The 24,569-nt window shown below is 35.8% G+C and overlaps 1 protein-coding gene across 10 annotated transcripts in view; it reads right to left on the minus strand.

Annotated features, from left to right (window-relative positions):
- Window positions 1-1,008: 1,008 nt before the first annotated feature.
- KCNC2 (potassium voltage-gated channel subfamily C member 2) overlaps window positions 1,009-24,569 on the minus strand; it is a 198,920-nt gene continuing 175,359 nt past the window's right edge. For 2 of the 10 annotated variants that reach the window (XM_089307439.1, XM_002711340.6), the window contains exons 3-5: window positions 13,715-14,642; window positions 11,414-11,578; window positions 1,009-4,160 (exon numbers count right to left, since the gene is read on the minus strand). In XM_089307439.1, the coding sequence (XP_089163565.1) occupies window positions 4,024-4,160; window positions 11,414-11,578; window positions 13,715-14,642 (1,230 nt within the window). In that variant the 3' untranslated portion in view covers window positions 1,009-4,023. Of the gene's footprint in view, window positions 4,161-11,413; window positions 11,579-13,206; window positions 13,311-13,714; window positions 14,643-24,569 lie in introns of all 10 variants that reach the window. The other 8 variants (XM_008256800.5, XM_008256799.5, XM_051845685.3 and 5 more) reach the window with 8 other exon arrangements.

The raw sequence follows: 24,569 nt of genomic DNA on the forward strand, positions 1-24,569 counted from the left end.
CACATTCAGTGTCTTTCAAGGTTCATTATTGCTGCTCCATGAGTCTGTCTTATGATTTATTGCAAAGATTAAATGAATGCTTTCACTTTTCATTCACAACTATTTAATTACTATTTTTTTTTTAAAACTGACCTTGGGGCTAATTATCATCTAAGCAAAATGGATTCTTTCTCCTTCCTACATTATCCTTCTTTCTACTATAAAACTAACATTCTGACATTATTGACTAAAAAATTTTATCAGTATTTAGACAGATTCCCTGTTCTGATCTCAGATTCTGAATAGTTTCTTAATAAGAATCCCTGAACAGTTTTAGACATAGTGAAGGTTTTGCTAATGCATTATGGGAAAGTGTTGGATTTTCCGGCCTTTTCTGTTTTCACCTTCACTGCCCCCTACTCCTGGATGGTGTCATAGACATTTACAGGTTAAATGTACCTCCATCCTCAAAATGTAGATGGAATCCCATCTTTGTGTGGTGTGTTGCCAAAACAGGTCTTTTACCCAAAAGTGAGACAGAAAATTTAATGATAGGGCATTTACAACAAGAGGCCCAGTAAATATTTAAAACATAAGAAACTATGGCAGGGAAAATTGTGACAAAAATGTAAGGAAACAGTTCTGTCTGTATCATCCTTAACTTTACTACCAATAAAATGAAGACAAAATGACTTGTCTTCATCACTGTTGTGATGGTTAAATTGGAAAATGTAAGTGAAAATTCAGTATCATAAAATACCTTATAAATGCTGACTATCATAATAATTAGTAATTTTGCCATCTTAGAGCTGTGAAAAAAAATTTAGGCAGATAAATCAAAAAGAAGCAAAGTAAGAGGAAAACACTAGCTATATGCCAGAGACTTGAATGAAAGTGAGAGCTGTGTATGTTTTAAGATCTTCTCATTCCAAATTCTTTATTATGTGTGAGTGTTTGGTAAGGTTCTCTGAAACATAAAAACAGTAAAGCCTGTGTTGAAAACAACAACAAAGAAAAAAGTCAAGAAAAGAATATGAATAATTTAATCAGATAGGATTCAAGTTTATCCCCAGTTCATTTGCCTTTTATTCTTCATTTCAGTTAGTTACATTTCCATCGGTCACCACCAAGGTTGTGCATGCACCTTGAAATGTTTACAAAAGGTTCACGACACAGGGGTTTATAATTAGGACATTTGTTATATTCAGAATCCCAGGGGAACTAATAGATTCTGGAAATAATTGATTAAGCGAGGTGAAAAAGTTTTATACAGTTTCAACTACAACAGTTTTAAAGACAAATACAAGCTTCATTTGCCACAAAACTCGCAAAAATTGATTGAAGAATATCTCTCTTATGCAAAATATACACTTTAGGATATAATTTGATTAATATTCTACTACAGAATGACATTGTTCCTTGGTCATTTAATAAAAATATACTCTCATTGCCAGAATCTTATTTTTATAATATTTATAATCGAGGTAACAATGACAAAAGTCTTAAATAATAAATAATGTTGGTGATTTTCTACAAGCTGTAACAATTTTCCAGAACTAATCAAATATGCAATTCAAAATAGGTCAGTGTTGATAAGTAGACACAAAAAACTTCATAACATAATTGACAAGTTTATAATAAGTGGTTTATAACAAAACAATATAGCCAATGTTCACGGATCCAATCAACAAAGAGAAATCAGAGAAATTAAGACAGATCTATGCTACATAATATCAATGCCTTGTAATTCACTGCGCAACCTACTGCAGGCCCACAAAGAGTAATCCAAAGACATGTGGGCCTACTTGAAGCATCAGAGATGTTGATCATGGATTTGGCTTCCCTTGATGTGAGATGGTCAAAGCTGTTGACCCATGCACACCTGTTGGTATTTACAGTTGTTTCATAGACACTGGCCAGTCCACAGGCAGGCCACTCATATGGGGAGCACCAAATGAGTTCCAGCCACAGTTCTTTTATGAGCTTAAGGTGCCTTGTGAAGATGCAGGGACCTCGTCCAAGTACAACCTGGTCCCATCAGGGGGGCATTCAGCAGCAGAGCAGAAGTCTCTTTCCAGTATAGTCCTTGGTATGGCTAAATTCCACTGTCCCTTTTTCAGCAGTCAAAAATCCATGACAAATTCTGTACAACACTGCAGTCAATAACAGCAGCACCAGACAGCATATTAATTCCTTAACCACAAACTTGTGTATAATTATAACGTTCTATGTGTGGCATTATCAAAAAAACCACTGTATCTCTAAATATCAGATACATATGTCTGGATAAATACATTGCTGTACAAGATCTCTGACATGCAGATCATGCGCTAGAACTTGGAGCTATAGAATAATACATGTTTCATGGCCAATTATAAAAGTGACAATTATCTTCCTAATAAAATTTAAACATCAGGATTAGGAATTAGCCAATAATCTCTAGGATCCTGAATGACTTAGAAATAGTGTTTATCCCCCAGTTTGTATAATGGCATTTTTCTTCCCTCATACGTGCAATTCACCAGATGCACTGTTGCTACTGCATTCATAGAGATGTACAAACAGAGTTTCCCCCACTCAGACTGAGTAAGACTCCCTAGGGATTTTGTTGAAGTGTAGTGATGAATGCTGGTTGCTAGGTAGTCACAACTGATTCTGCAGCAAGCAACCAAGTGCAGTGGTGAAATTGCTGCTTAAATCGTGCTTATCAAAAAGATTCACAGTGCCAATTAACATAGGTAGTCTATAGGGCATCTTTATTATACATAAATCAGAGAGGCTGCTCCATTTAGGAAAGAAGGCAAGGGGTGGGGGCAGGCTGAGGCAACCCAGTATTAACATCAAAAACACTTTATCAAGGCATTTCTGTGCTTCATGGAGACAGATGGCATTTACAGTTAAGACAGGGAGCTAAGACAGATAGACAGAAACAACACACAGAACAAAGCACCTCATTAAACATTGCCTAAAAATCTGATTAATCCCTTGATTCAGAAATTTAAGGCTAGTCAAAATATCTTCCATTGAACACCAATGATCTTCTATGTTTGCACAAAAATTAATAAATAAAAATAAAGGAAGAGGATACAAAAAGACACGGGAGTTTTGGGTGATATTTGGCACTCTGCTTCTGAAAATGATGACCAATCCTTGGGTTTAAAACAAGATGACTCCAGTACCAGGCAATGATTCCTGGCTAAACAATGCAGGCCTGACTGGTAGTTACCTTTCGCTCACGTTTTGTGCCTTCCCCAAGTCACTAAGTAAGAGATCTGGCCTCAGCTTGCATGTAACCAGTAATGACAACCTCTTTGTAGTTATCTGTGTGCAAACAACCAGAGACATGCAGAACTCCAATACAGCATGTTTGAAGAAAAAGAAATCAACATAGAAATTAAACTATTTGAAACAAATATTTCTTTCAAAGAATAAGGAAGAAAAGGTCAGGGAGAAACTTGCCCTCCCTGCCCACCATTCAACATGCAGAACAGTCGACCAGCACTCTCATCTCAGCAGGATGGTTTGATGCAAGTACACATATCCCGAGCCATCCGTGGTCCCCGGACTCCGCAACACTGCTTTCAGGTGATAGAGACAAGATGGCCTATGCAAATGAGCAGACCACAGTCATGTCGTGTACAATCAAGATAGGATCCCAGACATCTTCAGAATGGTTTAGAGTCACAAGAAATGAAGTTCCAATGAAGTGGTTGGCATTTGGAAGCACACTGGTTTAATTACATCTCCCTGAAGATATGTTTATTTATTAAGATACTGGCCAATATATGACACTATCTGTCATCTTATTGCAAAAGGAGATCAGGGCAATAAATATGAAGAAGTAGTAGCACTATTTTAGATAATCTTTAAAGCCAGGATAAGATCCATTAGCTACCCAAGTGGCATTTCTGATTTCAAATAGTTGCATCATGCAGGACTTATACTATTTTAATGGAGCCTGGAGTAAGTCTACTTTTAATTATTTCCATTATGGGATAAACAGTACTTGAATTAATGCAATTTAGCCAAATGGTGCAGTTTGGTTTACAAAATAGATGGGATGGGAGATCGAGAGCGCCTCAGAGGACAAGGAGAGTTGTAAGGTGATGTTACTGGAGAGAGCCTCAGAGCATTGCCTGCCAAGCCCGCTATGTTGTTTAGGCTTCGGGATTTTTCATATCCTTTTATGAAAAAATGCACAGATGTCAGTTGAATTCAACCAGAAAACAGACAAAGACAAACAATACCACACAGGATAATAAAAACTGCTATTTTTGATCTCAAAGATTTGTTTACAAAGAATTCAATATTGATACAACTTATAACTCAAAAAATGAAATTGACTCTGTCACTCCCTAAAGTTTAAAGTAGCTATCACAAATTATATTTTCAATATTTCAAGATATATTCTTTCCCAGACTTATTCATTTTGGAATATAGACTATTAGAACTCTTAAAATTAGGCAAAGGAAATTAAGTAAGCTGTAAACTTGGCCAATATTGAAAAATTTTAGAATGTGCTCCTGAGAATAAAAGAAATAAACTGTGTATTTTCCTTTTTTAAATTTGGTTAAGCATACTAAACTTTAAGTGAACAACTTTTTTTCTTAGAATATTTAATCTTCCAGCTTTATTCTTTATTTTTATTTATTTATTTATTTTTTACAGGCAGAGTTACACAGTAAGAGAGAGACAGAGAGAAAGGTCTTCTTTTTCTGTTGGTTCAAATGGCCGCTACAGCCAGCGCACTATGGCCGATTCGAAGCCAGGAGCCAGGTGCTTCCTCCTGGTCTCCCACATGGGTGCAGGGCCCAAGCACTTGGGCCATCCTCCACTGCCTTCCCGAGCCACAGCAGAGAGCTGGACTGGAAGAGGAGCAACCGGGACAGAATCCGGCATCCCAACCGAGACTAGAACCCGGGGTGCCGGCGCCACAGGCGGAGGATTAGCCTAGTGAGCTGCGGCGCCGGCCTTCTTTATCCTTTATTCTTGAATAATGACAATGGATGCCATTATCCAGGTGATGTAGAATGTCATATTTCTACTACCTTGGAAAAAATGCAAAGAAGAACTATGAAAGAATGAATATAAATTTAATCATAATTCCAGTGCAATAAAGTCTGTATTTCAGTACAAGATGCTTCAGCTAAATTCCTCCCCTTACTCTTCTTTCATAAAATGAGAAAAATCTTGTCTCAGTTCACCTTCTATTTCTATTATTTTGCATTCTAGTCTTTTGTTCATGATGGCAATGAACTTACAGAATAAAAGGTTCTCTCACAAACTTTAGCCCAATAGGTTTACTTAGCCGAACAAACAATACCTACCAAGATCACCTTGGGGAGGATTAATATATTCATCTAATTTTAATTACAAGCCATTAGAGGTTAATTGAGGTAGGGAGAACTGAGTGTTAATAATGAAATGAAATGTCTCAAAAGTAGGCCATTGTCTAAAACAATAATCATATTACATAGCTATGGAAATGAATGTTCTGATAGTTCCATGAAAAAAAAAACTCTTAAAGAACAGGAAAATTAAAATCTCTTTGGATAACCAAAATTGAGCAAGTAGGTTCCCATGTGTGTATATAATCCTTGGGCCAGAACTGTATTTAATAATTGAGGAAGGAAGAAATGGGTCTTCTCTTTTACTATGTTCCTCCGAGCTACTTCTTTAAATCTATCTTTTCTTAGAACTTCCAGGGAAGAAGCTATTGCTATTTCTTCTCCTTTCACTGAAGTGGAAAATTGACTTATCTAATTATTTGATTTATGAGAGGCCAAGGCAGTTATGGATATGCATTGCAAAATAGCTCTATTTCAGAGTAAAACTAGACTGGAAAGGGAAGAGGAATAAGTAACACCTCCTCCTTTCATATAAAAATTTTCAGAAAACTGGAAGTCTTCTTTAACAAATGAAAACTTACGCCATAGTTAATAAAACTATGATAAAGTTCTTTAGAATATAATTTATGCTAATTAAAGAATTATCTTTTTTTTTTTTTTTTTTTTTTTTTTAGTGATTTATTAAATAAAAGATATTTTTATTAATATAAAGAGAACAGATTTAATGTACTTTTTTAGCTACAATTCTAATAAAATAACCATACTTTCCCCTCCTTCAAGCCCCTCCTTCCTTCCATTCTTTTATTACCTTTGATTTTTTTTTTTTTTTAAACTTTTATTTAATGCATATAATTCTCCAAAGTACGACCCATGGATTACAATGGCTTCCCCCCCATACCGTCCCTCCCACCCACAACCCTCCCCTTTCCCACTCCCTCTCCCCTTCCATTCACATCATGATTCATTTTCGATTATCTTAATATACAGAAGATCAGCTTAGTATACATTAAGTATGGATTTCAACAGTTTGCTCCCACACAGAAACATAAAGTGAAAAATAATAGATGATTTTTTTAAATGATGATGAAATCAGAGCAGACCTATTGTCATGTTTAATCCCAGTGAGAGTCAAGTTGGGAATTGATAATTTCCTTTTTTTTTTTTTTTTTTTTTTTTTTACAGAGGATCAGTTTAGTATGCATTAAGTAAGGATTTCAACAGTTTGCACCCCCATAGAAACACAAAGTGAAATATATTGTTTGAGTACTCGTTATAGCATTAAATCTCAATGTACAGCACATTAAGGATAGAGATCCTACATGAGGAGTAAGTGCACAGTGACTCCTGTTGTTGACTTTACCAATTGACACTCCTGTCTATGGCATCAGTAATCTCCCTATGCTCCAGTCATGAGTTTCCAAGGCTATGGAAGCCCTCTGAGTTCTCCGACTCTTATCTTGTTTAGACAAGGTCATAGTCAAAGTGGAGGTTCTCTCCTCCCTTCAGAGAAAGGTACCTCCTTCTTTGATGACCTGTTCTTTCCACTGAGATCTCACTCACAGAGATCTTTTGCCAGAGTGTCTTGGCTTTCCATGCCTGAAATACTCTCATGAGCTTTTCAGCCAGCTCCGAATGCCTTTAGGGCTGATTCTGAGGCCAGAGTGCTATTTAGGACATCTGCCATTCTATGAGTCTGCTGAGTATCTCACTTCCCATGTTGGATCACTCTCCCCTTTATTTATTCTATCGGTTAGCGTTAGCAGGTACTAGACTTGTCTATGTGTTCCCTTTGACTCCCAGTCCCTTCACCATGACCAACTGTGAACTGAAACTGATCACCTGGAACAGTGAGATGGCATTGGTACATGCCACCTCGATGGGATTGAATTGGAATCCCCTGGTATGCTTCCAACTCCACCACTTGGGGCAAGTCAGCCTGAGCATGTCCCAAATTATACATCTCTTCCCTCTCCCATTCCCACCACCATGTTCAACAGGGATCACATTTCAGTTAATTTTCAACACTTAAGAATAACTGTGCATCAATTACAGATCTAAACCAGTCATATTAAGTAGAACAGATAAAAAAAACTACTAAGAGGGATAATGTATTAAGTTGTTCATTAACAGTCAGGGCTATGCTGATCAAGCCACCATTTCCCATAGTGTCCACCTCACTCCAACAGGTTTCCCTCTTGGTGTTCAGTCAGTCGTCACCGATCAGGGAGAACATATGGTATTTGTCCCTTTGGGACTGGCTTATTTCACTCAGCATGATGTGTTCCAGATTCCTCCATTTTGTTGCAAATGACTGGATTTCGTTGTTTCTTACTGCGGTATAGTATTCTATATTTCCCAATGTTTTGTTAGTTTTGTGAAGTACGAAAGATGGCTGTGATATATATTTCATTCTGTACCGATAGATGATGCAATAGATAACAGGGGGATGTCTTAAATAATTTTTTTAAATTGCAAGTAATTTATCATTTTTTAAGGACTTTAACGTGTCTGGAGGGTTCGTTATTGCTGCTCCTCTGTAAAGTGTCTGAAATAACACCTTAAGGAATTGTACAAAAAGTAATTTGTTCCAAGCAGTAGAAGTTGACTGTGTAACATGAAAATGTAAATTAGACTTTAAACATTGATTGACTTTGATTAAAGGGAAACTGGTGAATATGCATGAACCAAAAGGGTTGTTAATACCTACAAATCATTGCTCCACCAATTTATAACTTTGTCCCCCACAACCTCCAATCTCAATATAGGATTTCCAGGAAGCTAAATATCTATTTGACAGCTTTATAATAATTCTATCAGCAACATATAATTCTTGATTAGAGTCATACATGCTAGTTATTTATCTAGATAATAGTTAATATAAAAATTGTCCATTCTGTTTATAGGTCCTTTTATTTTTAATGGTAGTAATTTCAGTTTTGATCTAAGAAAACTTACTAATTCAGCAAGAAGTATTTAATTAGTAAAATTATATAAGTTATTCATATATCCTTATTTTTTATTTTAAATGTTCACTTCTAACTAAAGGTTTTGACACAATGTTTTGCTTAATCAAGCTTTACTGGAGTGGCTAGAAATATCTTTCATTAGCATAAGCAATACTGAACCTAATTTGAACCAACATTTAAATATATAACATGAATTTTATTCAGTACTTAAGAACATGTACTTATTTGAGACAATATTGAAGCTGACTGTCCATGATCTACCCATGGGTATATTTAAGTTTTGTCATATAGTCTCCTTAAAACTACCATACAGGGGCCAGTGCTATGGCATAGTGGGTAAAGCCGCCACCTGCAGTGCCGGCATCCCATACTCGCAACGGTTAGAACACAGCTGCTCCACTTCCCATCCAGCTACGGGATGGGAAAGCAGTGCAAAATGGTCCAAGTCCTTGGACCTCTGCACCAGTATGGGAGACCCAGAAGAAGCTCCTGGCTAATGGCTTTGAATCAGCACAGCTCCGGTCGTTGCCGCCAACTGGGAAGTGAACCAGCGGATGGAAGACCTCTTTCTCTCTCTCTGCCTCTCCTTCTCTCTCTGTGTAACTCTTTCAAATAAATAAATAAATAAATCTTAAAAAAAAAAAACTACTCTACAAATCTTCTCTGTGTGTCTCTCTCTCACCGTCTGTAACTCTACCTCTCAAATAAGTAAATAAAAATCTTAAAAAAAATCTACTGTACAAATAAAAACATTGGTTCTAAGTATTGGGAGTTCACTCTCTTAGGGAACCCTTACATTTCCTTCATGTATGTCCAATCAAATTCTTATTTTTAGCTAATAACTAACCATTGAATGGAAATCCAGTAATTTCTTTACATTTATATGACTATGGTAGGGAGTATATTTAGAACTCTAAAATGAAGTCATTAGAGAAATCAACGTGAAAGGTAAATGAAAGGATCATATGGAAAAATATATGTCAAACTAGAAGTAAAAAGAGAAAAACCTTTAACCAACATAAACGGAAACAGGAGAAGTGAATGAATTCTAGCTAGACAAGATGACACACTAAAGAGATTAAACAAGTTTATCTAGAAATATTACCAGAGAAGAAAACACATATCTACTAATGAATAAAGCAAGAATTAAAAAGAGTTGATTCTGTGAGAAATGACAAAGAATTAAAAGCTCATGGATAAGTTTTCAAAGATGTTTCCATTGATGAAGAGAATTTATATTTGTGAAATAATAATAAATATATAACTTTTGTGAACACTAAATATCTTATTAATTACTTTGCTTATACAACTGCAATTTTAGAATAAACCTTTATATTTACACAATGACTTATAATTTGAAAAGCCTTTCCTCATCCATGATTTCCTTTGACAGTTTAAAATTCAAAATATTGCATAACAGAAGAAAAATATTCTAATAAGTACCTTAGTCATATAATTTTGCAATAAATATTACAAGTGATACTTTTCTTGGATGATGCTCAAAACATATTTAAATGTAAGCACATATACATATATATGTGTATATAGTAAGGTAAAATATACAATGCAATTAGAAAGTATGTTCTACATAAGGTATTATTAGTTAGGTATTATTGTTATGATTTAATGTGTGTATTTGTACATATATTTTTCTCAAATACTGTAATAGAGTATTCACTATCTTCATAAAATCTTTAAATTTTTTCTAGTGCATATGTATATGTGTAAATATAAAACAGTAAACAATAAAATTATTTCAGATAATTGAATCACATTAGTACAATCAACAAATGCTGACAGTGAAAAGAACTGGAATGCAGAAGTATTCAAAATATTGCTCACTGAAGATTCTCTTGCCTTCTCTTTTGAGTTTCAAAGGCATAGAAGCCCAGAACAATATAAAGTGATTAGAAAAATTGAAAGAAATGTACAGCATGTGTAATGAAATGTTTCATTTTTGGAGTAAAATGATAAAGAATTAATTGGGTAGGAACTGTAATGAATAACAAATAAGCATGGTGGTTTTAAAATGCAATTGAATCAATGCCGAAGTTCAGGAGAGTCTTTTCATTCAAACTTGGCCAATTAATATAATAAATCATTATAGTTCTTTTATATTCGGGGAGTAAAGGAGATACATAAGGCAATAAAGAAACTGAAGTTATGGAAGATGGAGATAAGGAAAGAATGGATCAGTATTTTTTTTTTAGAAAAGTGGGTTATAATGATCACAAAACCATTCTTAAAGACAAGATAAATAACTCCAATTGTCTTTATGTCTGTAGAGTTTGCCAAAAAAGGAAAACCAACAAGGAATCCTTACAGATATTAGTACAATTGAAGGAAAAGGAACCAGGTAATGAAGTAGAGCTATAACATTTTGTTTTCTTCCTTAACAAAGACACCTGGCCTTCAATTTTCATTCACTCAACATGTATTTAACACATCTTAAAATCTTCTATGTGTCTAGCTCTATGCAGTGTCTGTTGAAAAATGGCAGTAAACAAAATTATTTTCATTGGTCTTGGAAATAACTTCCAGAAGTGCATTTTGTAAATACATAAATAGTATTTTAAGTTATTAAATATACTGTTCAATGTAGCTGAAAATCTTGTACATTCACAACCTTGTGATACTCAAATAAACCACTGGAAAAAACTGCCTAAGTATAGGAAAAATAGACAATTAGAATGTTTAATGCCTTATTTTGAAAAAAATAATTGTTCTATATCATTAATTAATCATCAAATATATGCATAGAGCCACCCACTGAGTTTTATTTGTTGCAGTAAAAAAGATAATTTTTAAAGACTGACAAATATATGCTAAAATAATTGAATGAGTGATAAATATTTATGTATTCCATTACAGTTCTGTCCATAGACAAACGACAAATAAAAAAGAAAGAAGGATGTAACTCATTTAAGAAATGACAATAAAGTACACTGTTATGATATGTATTCTTAAATATTTATAATGAAAGATGTGATGGAGAGAGGAAAAGAGCACTATACGCAGGCTTTTCTAGAAAATGATGAACAAACATTGTACAGCACTCCATGTATTTCAAACACTTAATTGCTAAGTCACCTGTTAAGTTCCGGTTAAATGTATGCCTACCTTTCCTGATCCCTCCATCAGAAGCACACGTGTAATCACCTGTCGTCAGTAGGAAACATGTTTCCCCTCTTCTGTTTTTGTCTCTGGTACTAGAGCGTCTGATGGGGAGCCTTTCTGGGGGTGATAATGGCGGCTCACTTCCTGTACTGTCGTCACCTGATAACACTGGTCACAGCACCATGCCCATTGACAGACAGTAATGGACGCGGAAATGAGACAGTACAAAGAGTTTACACCGATGCCGTAGTCCAATCACTCAATATACAAAACACAATAATCACAATAAGAAAAAGAATTCTCATCACTCATCACAAAACTTGATGTATTGATGCATAATGGAAATGTATTGGAAAGGGAATGTTCTTTCAGAATTTTTAATTCCTGTATGGCCTTTTTTGTCTTTTAAGAAACTGGCTTTCACAGAAATGAGATGAACACAAAATAATTATGATACTGAAGCAGCACATAAATTCTATATTATAATGTTTACATAGTTTTAGTTATTGTGACTAGAAGTCTTTAGAAGTGGAAACTTTCTAAGGAAAAGATAAATCAAATGTATTTTTGCAGGTCTTTAAGAGACACACTTTTGTTATTTTCTGAAGTACTATTTTTCCTAAAAATTTTATGAAGATAACAGCAAAGCACACAAATGTTTGTCCATGTACTCCACTTTTACTGGTAAAATACTTTTGAGCATACAATGGAACAAGATCAACTTCTCCAAATGCCCTTGGAATAACTATTTGTTTACTTCTGTAGGCTTGCCAAAGACCTTCACTTCCTTTCAGCCTAGAAACCAGCTTGTCATTACAGTTTTTACCCAAGATCAGAGTGTCCTCCTTTTCCATGTCCTTCTTCAGGGCTCTACACAGATAATCTTAGAAGCCTGATGAAAGTCCACCTTTCCTAAATATATTCTTAACCGTTTTCAGATATACCAGCTGTCTTCAAAAGGTTCATAGAAAATGTGTTATGAAAAAAATTATGCATGGATTTTAATTTTTTGAATCAAAACAAACTTTCAATTTCATTTTTTATGAACTTTTAAAAGTTCCCTTGTCTATTGACAGAATTTGCAGAGCAATTTACTATGAACATAAGGACTGGAAAAGCAAATTTTAAACAGCAGCTAATTCTAATAGTATCTTTTTTTCCATTTACCTCCTAAAAGTTTCTGAAAGCTAAGAGGGAAACTCTGAAAATTTCACTTTCTTTTGTTGTTTGCTTGCTTACTTTGCTAATTAATGTCATTTCTAAACAACTCAGAATTATTCACATGATCTCATCATAAATCATTGTTCTACAAGAGAAAGATGAAAGGTATATATAAGCTACAGGAACTATATATACCTTAAATTTTCATAGTAGAATGTAAGCCAGTTAAATTGAATAAATATTTCACCTGTATCAAACATAATAGACTAGAGATGACTCTACTTTCATTTGGCAAACTGAATACGAATTTATAGTCAACCCTATGACAATGGAAGGGAGCAGGGGTTCAATGAATCTCAAGCAGTAATTTATCCAAAATTCTATTCTCTGTAATAAGACAGAGCTCAATGAATAATGTACAGAAAGGGGAACATGCAGAGAAATTCAACTTTGGCAAAAGCAGATCATCTATCCTTTGATTAATGTTGGTTTGTTTTTATTATGGCCATCTGGTTTCACCTAAGCGGTTATATTGAGACACCTAACTAATTTAAGAACAATGAAGAATATAATCAATGCCCTAGAAGGTTACTAGGGAAGAGCTTTGTTATTAAAATTATTATCTTCCATATCACCTCTTTGGTGTTCAGGCCTTGGAAACGTAAGCATCCATTCTTTTTAAATAACTGTTTCTTGTGAATTAGGTTGAGATGCATGGCACCATGTGGCAGAGGTGAAACTGAGACAAACACACCAACCCAAACAATATGGAGATCAACATTTTGAGGGTGAAGGATGGAAAACGACCATTATTATACCATCACATCGTGCAAGGAAACAAAGAAACATTGGCACAAAAGTAACAAACAGGCAAAAGAAAATATTGGCACCATCAGCAAAAGGCATTCCCACTAAAGCAGGAAAACTCTATAGACCAGCTATGCAGACCTCTATTTGGGGTTTGTTTAAAAAAAAAAAATACTAGTCTAGCTATCTATAAGCCTGACACAAGTACATATTTTACAAAGGGATAGGAACGAAAACTCATGAACATTTGCTGAAAATGAAAATGACTGCCTTCTGCCTAAGGGACATACTGGTCTATAAAGTATTTAACAACATGCATTTGAAATTGTGCCTTACCTGATCTGTTATGTTCCAGAAGTCGATTGTCTTTGCCCAGACATGTGTCACCCTGTGTGCTATTGCAGGCCATGTTTAATTCTGTCTTGCAAAAAGTAGGTGAGCTTGCCTGAGGAGCAGGAGGGATGTGCTTCTTTCTTTTCCTTGGTAGTTTCTGCTTCGCCATTGCCAAGGAGTAGTACATTCCAAAATTGTTGACAATGACAGGCACCGGCATGGCTATTGTCAGTACTCCAGCCAGAGCACATAGGGCTCCCACCAGCATCCCTGACCATGTTTGGGGATACATATCCCCGTATCCCAGGGTAGTCATGGTGACCACAGCCCACCAGAACCCAATGGGAATGTTTTTGAATTGCGTGTGCTCACTAGCTGAAGGGTCATTAGGTTGAGCTCCTACTCTCTCAGCATAGTAGATCATAGTAGCAAATATCAAAACTCCTAGGGCCAAGAAGATTATCAGCAGCAAAAATTCATTAGTACTAGCTCGCAGAGTGTGTCCGAGCACCCTCAGACCTACAAAATGACGAGTGAGCTTGAAGATTCTCAGGATTCTCACAAACCTTACAACCCTGAGGAAGCCAAGCACATCTTTAGCAGCTTTGGATGATAGCCCACTGAGTCCCACCTCTAAGTAGAATGGTAGGATGGCCACAAAGTCAATGATATTCAAAAGATTTTTGATGAATTCAAGTTTATTGGGTGAAAAAACAATACGGACTAAAAATTCAAAAGTGAACCACACCACACATACTCCTTCTATGTATGTCAAGGCAGGATCCGTTTCAATTTCATACTGTAGAATGACATTTGAGCCATTGATGACTGGTTCTGTCTTGTTCTTAACAATATTGAAAGCTTCATGTGTCTCCAGGCAAAAGGTTGTGATTGAAACCAGGATGAAGAATAAAGAAGCAAAAGCAATAAACTGTGAAGAAAAAATAAAAAAAGAAGAGTGATCTGACACATTTTTATCCAAATCTAAGAGCATCAATCCCTGTAAATGAAAAAGAACAATGCATATTTGGAAATTTCATATGAGATGTTACTCAAGTTTAAAAAACCAATGTGTATGTAACCTTAATTAGATTGAACACAGTGTCATTCAAGTTCTACTTTCAATTCATATAGACCCAAAGTCTTGCTTTATGTTGAAAATATTTTTTGCTTCATATATATAAAAAAGTAAAATCTATGAAGAGAGCATAAAAATCACTTCAAAAATATTTAGATGACAATGGACTAGAAACATATTTAGACAATGACTCCAGACATTGTTTATAATTCTAGAACTCTTTATGTTTCAGATCAAGTTCTCCACCTATAATATAGGGTATATTACACACTGATAGAAATTGTCAAGCCATCCATATTTAACTATAGGTTTTTTAATGTATAATCAAAATGCTCAGAATATATCATGAGGTATGAGAATGAGAAAGACTTTTGTGATATGTGGCATCATTTAAATTTGATAAATTTAAGGTGGAGACTTGTCCAAAACAGAAAACCTGGGCAGGGAAATAGATAATACAACTGAAATGAGAAAAAGTGAGTTAATAAACAAATTAAAAGTTGATTTTCTTTCTCTACTAAAAAGAAAGTCAAATCTTAGAAAAACATATTCTAAAATTGTAGTTCATATTTAATTCAACTTCTTATTTCTGTGGTCCATAATATATGAATACACACACACCTAACACAGAATAATAAGAACTCTCATTTATATAGTTTTTATTGGAAGTACACTGTCTTGAAAGAAATTTATATAATTAACTCATATTAATCCCTATAACAACACTAGTGCCATACCATTTTACAATTCAGGGGAGTCATGCACAGAGAAGTTAAACCACTTTTCAAAGATCATAATATCAAAGACACTAAATTCTCCAAATTCTGCCCCCTTAACTCACCAAATTCTGGAATGTAGATAAAAATGTGTTGAAAACCATTTATTCAGGTTGCATCACATACTTAATATTAGAGGTCTTAAAACTTGCAACCCAGATTTTTGAGTAAATGGAACTGTTGCAGTCAGTGCCAGAAGCTTTCGAAAAAGCTGGCAGATTCCTCGTGTTCTATGATAATACTATCAGATTTAGCTTACTAACTGAGTACCAGCAGACTCTTCCTTGATCATCCAAACAAATGAACTAGTCAGGAGAAGGAGCTTGTCAGTAAAACAAACAGAAGTCCTTAATTGAAAATAATAGGGTATATCCCAAACCCAAAGTTGTCCCCTAACCTCTACTTTTCTAGCATAGCCCTGAGAAGAGCAGAGCCAACTTCAACAAGAGAGTTAAGCCACTTCCTTTCTTATCTGATTGAGTTTCAATCCACAATACCTCAGTCTTATGACATCATAAGGCATATCATTTTCATGGTATTGACTTACTTTCTCATGTACATCTTCAAGTTGCACTTGGTTTTGGCATTAACATTAGCTTTTGTGGACATATTGTGAGATATTAGTCTTTTTCACTCAGGTTTCACTTTGTATAAGTGAATATACAATACTCTTTAAATCAACTATTTGAGGTAACGCTAAGACTAAGACGATACCTTTTAGAAAGAACCAAATATTTGATTCTATAGACTTGAGAGTAATGTTTATTTCTGATTCTACCTAAAACTATTGCCAATATGAACATATTGACCCCTCCAACCCACCACCCATATTCCCTAATCCCATTTCAGGCCAAATGTCAAAAGTATGAGTGTACACTGCTATCTATAAGACAAATAAAGATCATAAGACAGTTAAACTGTACTTTTATTTTATTCTTCTAATGTTCCTTAGTCATCATTTTTCAGTTAACTTTGCCATCTCAAACTCTTAACATTTACAGTATAGTTAGTTATGTGAGAATTCTAAATATCTTGCTTTTTCAAAATTATTCTTAGTGTACCTGACTACCTTCATAGAACAAAATGTTTTGCAGTACACTTTGATGATTGTGCATCTAGTACACTGAGACCCTTCCCATCAAATACTTTCATATCCTTCCTTCATTCATTCAACAAATATGCATTAGGTGCCTCTCTATGACAGGTCACAGAGCTGGGTTCTTAACAGCAGTTAACAAAACACAATCCCTGCCTTTGAGGAACTGATAGTTTTTCTAGGAACACAGACATGCAATAATTAATTACAAAAAATACATGATTTCAATTGTGATAAATGCAATGAAGAAAAAAAAAACGGTATGCTGGGGCCAGCGCCATGGCTCACTTGGTTAATCCTCTGCCTGCAGCACCGGCATCCCATACGGGTGCCGGGTTCTGGCCTGGTTGCTTCTCTTCCAGGCCAGCTCTCTGCTGTGGCCATGGAGTGCAGTGGAGGATGGCCCAAGTGCTTGGGCCCTGCACCTGCATGGGAGACAAGGAGAAGCACCTGGCTCCTGGCTTCAGATCGGCGCAGTGCGCCAGCTGTAGTGGCCATTTCGGGGGTGAACCAACGGAAGGAAGACCTTTCGCTTTCTCACTAACTCTATCTGTCAAATAAATTTTAAAAAAAGAAAAATACTTTATGCTTTGAACAGATAAAAAATGGGTTGTGTTTGGATTGAAGGATCATAGCAGCTTCTGACAATGTGAGCAGACTGTGTACCCCTGAGTAGGAAGCTTTAACTAAAATATCTGGGCTTTTTGATCACCCATTCTCAACTGATGCCTTAACTCTCACACAACAGAGGCAGCAGGTTTTCCAAACACCTTCTGTTGCACAAATCACAATGTATAAATCCCAGTCTGGCACGATAAACTTACTTTTTAAAGGTGAATGCCTTTTATGAGGGAATTGTAAAAAAAAAAAAAATATATTACCTAGGTGTTCAAAAGGGGCCATCAGGTGGCCTGAAAACTGTTCTGTTACTGGTAGTTCTCCAAGGGTCTGGTGCCCTACTGGAAGACTCAGAATTCATTTGTCTTCAATTATTGCATCAGCCCCATTGTTTGAGATGATGTAAAAATAGAAAACATATATATTGAAGTGATTTATAAATTAAAGCACTAGGAAATGTTAGAAATCATTCTGTACATTTTAGTGTACTTTTAAAAAGATATACATTAACTCAATATGAGCTACTACAACCTAAAGTTTGTGTTCATTAAATGAGTTATTATGTTGTCAGGAAAAGGTCAACAGAGTCTTCAGACACCATACTTTGGTGTTTGGAATAAAAGGACATGAATCATCTTGTACTTGGAAACCGACTAAATTACCCACCAGTATTCCTAGAAGAGGAATGTGGGTATAAAGATCATTTTCATTAGAATACACCTGGGGAGCTTACCCGAGTCAGAATTGTTTATCCCAGTGTAAGACTTCAGACACAGACTCTCCTGAGCTGTACTTTGGAAGTCTGCATTTAGCAACCTTCTTAGGTGATTTTTACACATACTGAAGTTTAAAAAATTAAAATTCTTGAGTGCTTTGTTTTAGCACATTGTTAATACTCACAAGTTATCAAATACATTGGAGCAGATTTCAAATGCAAGGATTTGTAGATCCTGGATAAAACCTTCCTAAAATTTTAATAATAACAGTTTACTACATCCAAAGTAATGTGTGTGTGTGTGTGTGTGTGTGTGGTATGTGTATTAATGTAATTCTGGCTTATAGACACTTGTGAGCACACAAAGTATCTGGACAGTCTGTAAACACAACCTTAAGACCAAATATTTGGCAACCAAAAGTTGTATGTTTTTGTCAAGTCATTTGGTATTAGTATTTTTCAACCTATAATAATAGTATTCTTTAAAGACACACATCATGGTTTTGTGTTTGTATTTTATTTTTTGCTATCTTTATAGTTCTGTGTATCTTTAGCTTTTAAAAACTTCGTGTATGGCTGGTGCCTTGGCTCACTTGACTAATCCTCCGCCTACAGCGCCGGCACCCTGGGTTCTAGTCCCAGTTGGGGCGCCGGATTCTGTCCCGGTTGCTTCTCTTCCAGTCCAGCTCTTTGCTGTGGCCCGGGAAGGCAGTGGAGGATGGCCCAAGTGCTTGGGCCCTGCACCCGCATGGGAGACCAGGAGGAAGCACCTGGCTCCTGGCTTCAGATCGGCGCAGCGTGCCAGCAGTAGCGGCCATTTGGGGGGTGAACCAACGGAAGGAAGACCTTTCTCTCTGTCTCTCTTTCTCTCTCACTGTCTAACTCTGCCTGTCCAAATAAATAAATAAATAAATACTTTGTATAAGGGCCGGCACTGTGGTGTAGCTGGTAAAGCTGCCGCTTGCAGTGCCAGCATCACATATGGACACCGGTTCAGGTCCTGCCTGCTGCACTTCTGATCCAGCTCTCTGCTCTGGCCTAGGAAAACAGTACAAGATGGCCCAAGTCCTTGAGCCCCTGCACCCATGTAGAAGACATGGAAGAAACTCCAGGATCCTGGCTTTAGATCGGCACAGCTTCGGCCATTACAGTCAAATGGGGAGTAAACCAGCAGATGGAAGACTGCCCCATCCCGTCTCTCTTCCTCTTTCTCTCTGTAATTGCCTTTCAAATAAATAAACAAATCTTTTTAAAAGAAAGAAAAGAAAAGAAATACTTCGTATACCAGCTGAAGTGTGATATCACTATATTAGGGGAAAAAAGAACATAAAACTTCAGCATTCCAAGGAAGAGATAGCATCTTTCTCAGAAGCAGATGATCATATTGCTTTTTAAAAAACCCAGGTAGAAAGGCCATTTATTTAATTTGTAAAAGCTAAAGACACTAATTATGATATAGAATGAGAGATTTGTAAGGAAAACAGGACAATACTTCATAATTACATGATTGGAATCAGCCTGAAGCAAGGAAGTTAACAAGTTCATTTTTTTTTTTAAGATTTATTTATTTATTTGAAAGTCAGGGTTACAGAGAGAGAGATTAGGAGACACACACAGAGAGAGAGAGAGAGAGAGAGAGAAAGAGAGAGAGAGAGAATCTTCCATCTGCTGGTTGGCATCCCAAATGGCTTCAACAGCCAGGGCTGGGCCAGGTGACGCCAGGAGCCAGCAGCGTCTTCCAAGTCTCCCACCTAGGTGCAGGGCCCCAAGCACTTGTGCCATCCTCTGCTGCTTTCCCAGGTGCATTAGTAGGGAGCTAGATTGGAAGTGGAGCAGCCGGGATTCACACCAGCACCTATATGGGATGCTGGCAGTGCAGGTCATGGCTTACCCGCCATGCCAAGGTGCCGGTCTCAGGAGGTTAAAATCTTAAGAGTGAAAAAGTAAAAGTCTCCAGCAATAAGGAGCAAGAATTCACAAATGAAGCTGAGAAAGTGAGAAATCCCTCCAGAGATGTGTAGGCAATATTTCAAAGTAAAGATGAAGAATATTTTAAGAAGATGCTTTCTTTGTTGTGCTTTCAGGACCATGGACAAAAGCAGCTTAGTGTCTATGCTGTTTTGAGTAATGAAGTTATTGAGCCAAATAGGAGTTAAACCATGGAAGACCAAGTACACAACAAGGTTCCAAAATGCAGAAGAGTAATAAATTAGGATCAAAAGTAATCAGAAGACATTCAGCACCCATAAAAACATTGAAAATATTGGCAGAGTACATACCTTCCCACGGAATGAATAGCAACTCAGTTTATCAGCAATTTAGTATGAGTATCAAATGAGTGAAAGTTTTGAATTATCCCAAGGCAAACACTTGGATTACATTATCAAAAGCTTGGTGTACTTTATTTCAACTTAATTCTAAGTCTTTGGTTATAGAAAATTTCATTTCTGGCTCACTGAGTAGAGCTGAATTGAACAACTATGAAGTTAGACTGAATAATATTAATAAGAAACTAAAAAGGAAAGAAATAGAAGAAAAGGAAGGTTTTATTTATTTGTCTTTCTCTTTCACTTAACTGAGAAATTTTTAAAGACTGAAATGATGTCATGCAATTTTTTTTAGATCTCCTACTCTTGGCACAGATTTTAATATTTAGTATGACAGGAAAGATGAATAGTAGGATGAAAAGATAATAGAATAAATAAAAGAAGAAAAGAATTAGGCAAACCATATTCCAGTCAGAATTTAAATTATGTGATTAAAAAAGACATAAAGGTTAAACAATAGAGTATGAATATTGAGAATAAAAAGTCACATTTTAAGCAGAAGCACATTGAAGTGCTGCATTGGTCCAAACATGGTCAATGTCAGCTCCATTCCTTATGTCCATGCAGTTTGTGTCTTACTGAGGAATTGGAAAAGAGAATTATGTTGTCTTCCTTTTCCCCTGTGGTAAGACAACAAACTACTATTGGTGTAAATCATCTAAAATTATACATGTTTAACACCTCAAAAGTTAGAGTTTTTCAGAGAAGGTATTTTGTACTGAGTAAATTCATAGGAATGGTCATGATTCCGGACAGTTTCAGAATGGAAATATCTTTTTAGAATTCTGGCTTGTGAGTCTAATGAATTGGCACTTTTCTCCTTAAGTATCTGTATTTAGCTGCAAAGAGTGCCCAGTATTCTCATTCTCCCACACCAGCACCCTGCCAATCAGCCACTATGGTAAGAAAGTCTTCAGAGTCCAGGCTCTACATGGAGGGAATTATGTCAATCTTTCTCAGAGCACAGCCCAGGGGTTGGCGTTGTGGCACAGTGGGTTAAGCCACTGCCTGCAGCGCCAGCATCCCACATGAGCACTTTATCAAGTCCCAGCTGCTCCACTTCCAATACAGTACCCTTCTAATGCTGGGAAAGCAGTGGAAGACAGCTTGAGAGCCTGAGTCCCTGCCATCCATGTGGGAGACCTGGATGGAATTCTTGATTCCTGGCTTCATCAGTTGGCCCATCCCTGGCTATTGTGGCCATCTGCAGAATGAACCAATGTATGGAAGATGTATGCATCTGTCTGTCTCTCTCTCTCTCCCAAAAACCACACTCTCTTCCTGTATCTCTGCTTTTCAAATAAATAAATAAAGAATCTTTATTTAAAAAAGCAAATACTCAAGTAGATCCAAATATTTATAACAAACATAAAGTAGAAAAATGTGATATACATGTTTTCTCATTTAGTCTTTTATGTTACAGTTAAAATAAATAAAATTTAGTTCTGCAACTTACTTATAAGTGTTAGAACTTCCAAAACTAAAGAGCAAGGCTGAGATTTGTAGATTAGCAGAGTATGCCCCTACTTGGGATGCCAGAACCCCATACTGCAGTGCCTGTGATTTAACACACTCTCTTCTTTGGATCCAGCTTCTATCTAATGTGCCAGGGAGGCAGTAGACCATGGCCCAAGTACTTGAGTCTTTTGCCACTCATGTGGGAAATCCTGATGGTGTTCCTGGCTCCTGGCTTCAGCCTGACCCAGCTCTAGCTATTGTGGGCATTTGGGGAATGAACCAGCTAACCTCTTTCTCTTTCTCTTTCTCTTTCTCTTTCTCTTTCTCTTTCTCTTTCTCTTTCTCTTTCTCTTTCTCTTTCTTTCTCTTTCTCTTTCTTTCTCTCTTCCTCTTTCTTTCTCTTTCCTGTTTCTCTTTCTCTTTTTCTCTTTCCTCTTTATCTTTCTCTTTCAATCACCTTCTCTCTGTCACTCTGACTTTTAAATAAATATATAAACAAACACAAAACTCTAGACATACCAATAAAATTTCCTTTCTCTGTTCCCCTGTCGCAGTATCACTAATATTGTAATAATCTTCACATGCTTTTATTACTGATTCCACATGTCCAAAACTTACTCAAATAGATGGACTTAAATATTATGTTCCTAGAACTAGGAATTCACTCTGACTCCCAAATCTCAGCTTTGGTCCTGGTCCAGTTGTGAGAGTTAAGGGCAATTGGGAAATGAACCAATGGATGGGAACTCTCCTTCCCTTCCCTTTCTCTCTCTCTCTCTCTCTCTCTCTCTCTCTGTCTCTTTCAAATAAATAGAAATTTTTTAAAAAATAAAAATTGTGTCAACCTCCTATTAATTCATAATCACAAACCTCTATACTACAAATCTTAACAGAGGAGAAAACTTGCAGAAAAATTAAACACTTCTGTTTTGATGATGAAATTAATGAGATCATTTAATATTATGAAATTAATATTATGAGGAGGTTTTTTAAATAAGCTGCCTAAAATATATGCTAAGGAAACTTCTATTTTTATAACTCCACAAGGAATTCATTTATTTTTAGTTTTTACATTAAGTATATTATATTTTTTTCAAATGGGAACTTGTCATTATTCTATACTCATGCTACCTATCTTCCCAGAATAGTGACAAAAAGACATAAAGACAATGACTTCCAATACTGAGGTACACAAAGCTCAAAGAATACCCTGACCCCAAATTCTTACTTTAGAGACTTATTTTGGTATATTTATACAAAAAGACAAAGCTAGATACTGAGGAATGGTCAATTAACTAAGCTGGTATTTGTACTTACAAAATGGAAATGTTCATGAGTCACTGGTATGTCCATAAAATAGCACTTCAATAATGAGGTATCAATGTTTATTAATATGGAATTATTTCCAAGGTACCATGTTACAGTAAAAGCAAATGCGTATGAGAAGTCCAATTTCATTTTTTTATTCATATGCAGCCAATGAAACAAATGCACAGAAACCTTATGTTCTTAGCATTGGCCCTATCTGGTGTTACAGTGGTAGTGAATGGGGGTGTTACACAGGGGAGTGTTAACTGGGTCTGCATATGTCTTTAAAGTTAAAATTGTCTACAGAAATTTTAATCATGCATTATACAATTAAATTTTTTTAAAAATGCAAAGAAAACAATGACCAGGAAGGGATTAAACCTGAATTATTGTGAATAATCATTAAGCATATTTTATTAGTCCACAGAAATCATACATGGGAACTATTTCATTTTTTTTCTTTCCTAAAGCACCTTCAATTTAGAAAACATACTTAATTGTATATATATTCAAGTCTCATACACCACCTTTGCCATAATTAACAAGAGTGTGGTGGTATTCACAGACCTCTGTGCTCCACAAAGAGAAAAAAGATTCCTTTCATAACTAAGCCTATCCTCAAGGGCCTGCCAAGCAGGGACAGCTAGAGCCCAGTGTCTGCTGATTCCACACAGAATTGAGAATTACTTGGGCCTCCTTTGAGGCTGGTGAAATCAATTTTTCTTCATCCAAGTATTACCATTTAAAAGTAGATCCACAGACTTCACTGCATTTGAATTAATTTGAAGAAAGCTGTTCTTTCTTCAATGGGAACACCATTCACAATTACCAAGTTCAGAAATCAATGGAAAAGGTTAAGTTTTAGATATGTATAGATATTCACCGCAGATATGTATATATAAACACTTGTGTGTCTATAACATATACTATATTTTATTTCTTATCTAATTATATTATACTTACATATGATAGATACATTATATATGTTGATCCAGATTACACATAGACATACATATATAGACACAAGTGTAGAAATAGATATAAGACAATGAAATATTAATAAGTAAAAGTGATAATCAAATTTTACTTTTGGCCACTGAGATTTATGTGACCATTGGTAATGACCTTCCATCTTATTTTTGTGTTTCCTTATGCAATATAAATACACAGCACTACTTCCACCTTTTTATGTCTAGGCCATACACTGATTTAACTGAAGCTGTGATTGTTCACAGTCTTTGCCTGTATCATCCCCAAGTGTCATTTTCTAGGTTACAGATAAGGGAGGCTTGTAGGCATTATCATATCATCTCAATGAATTTGGCATAAAAAGCTAACTAGAATTCAAAGTCATCAATTATGAGTACCTGGTATCATTGTATTTCCTTGGGTTTCATGATGAAAGTTAAAGTATTTATGTAATTAACATACTCCATAAAATAAGTGTTTATAAACATTTCATTAAAGAAATCTTCCATACTT

Source organism: Oryctolagus cuniculus, chromosome 11 (genome assembly GCF_051225735.1).
Source record: "Oryctolagus cuniculus isolate XC-2025 breed Fujian yellow rabbit chromosome 11, ASM5122573v1, whole genome shotgun sequence".
Classification (NCBI taxonomy): domain Eukaryota; kingdom Metazoa; phylum Chordata; class Mammalia; order Lagomorpha; family Leporidae; genus Oryctolagus; species Oryctolagus cuniculus.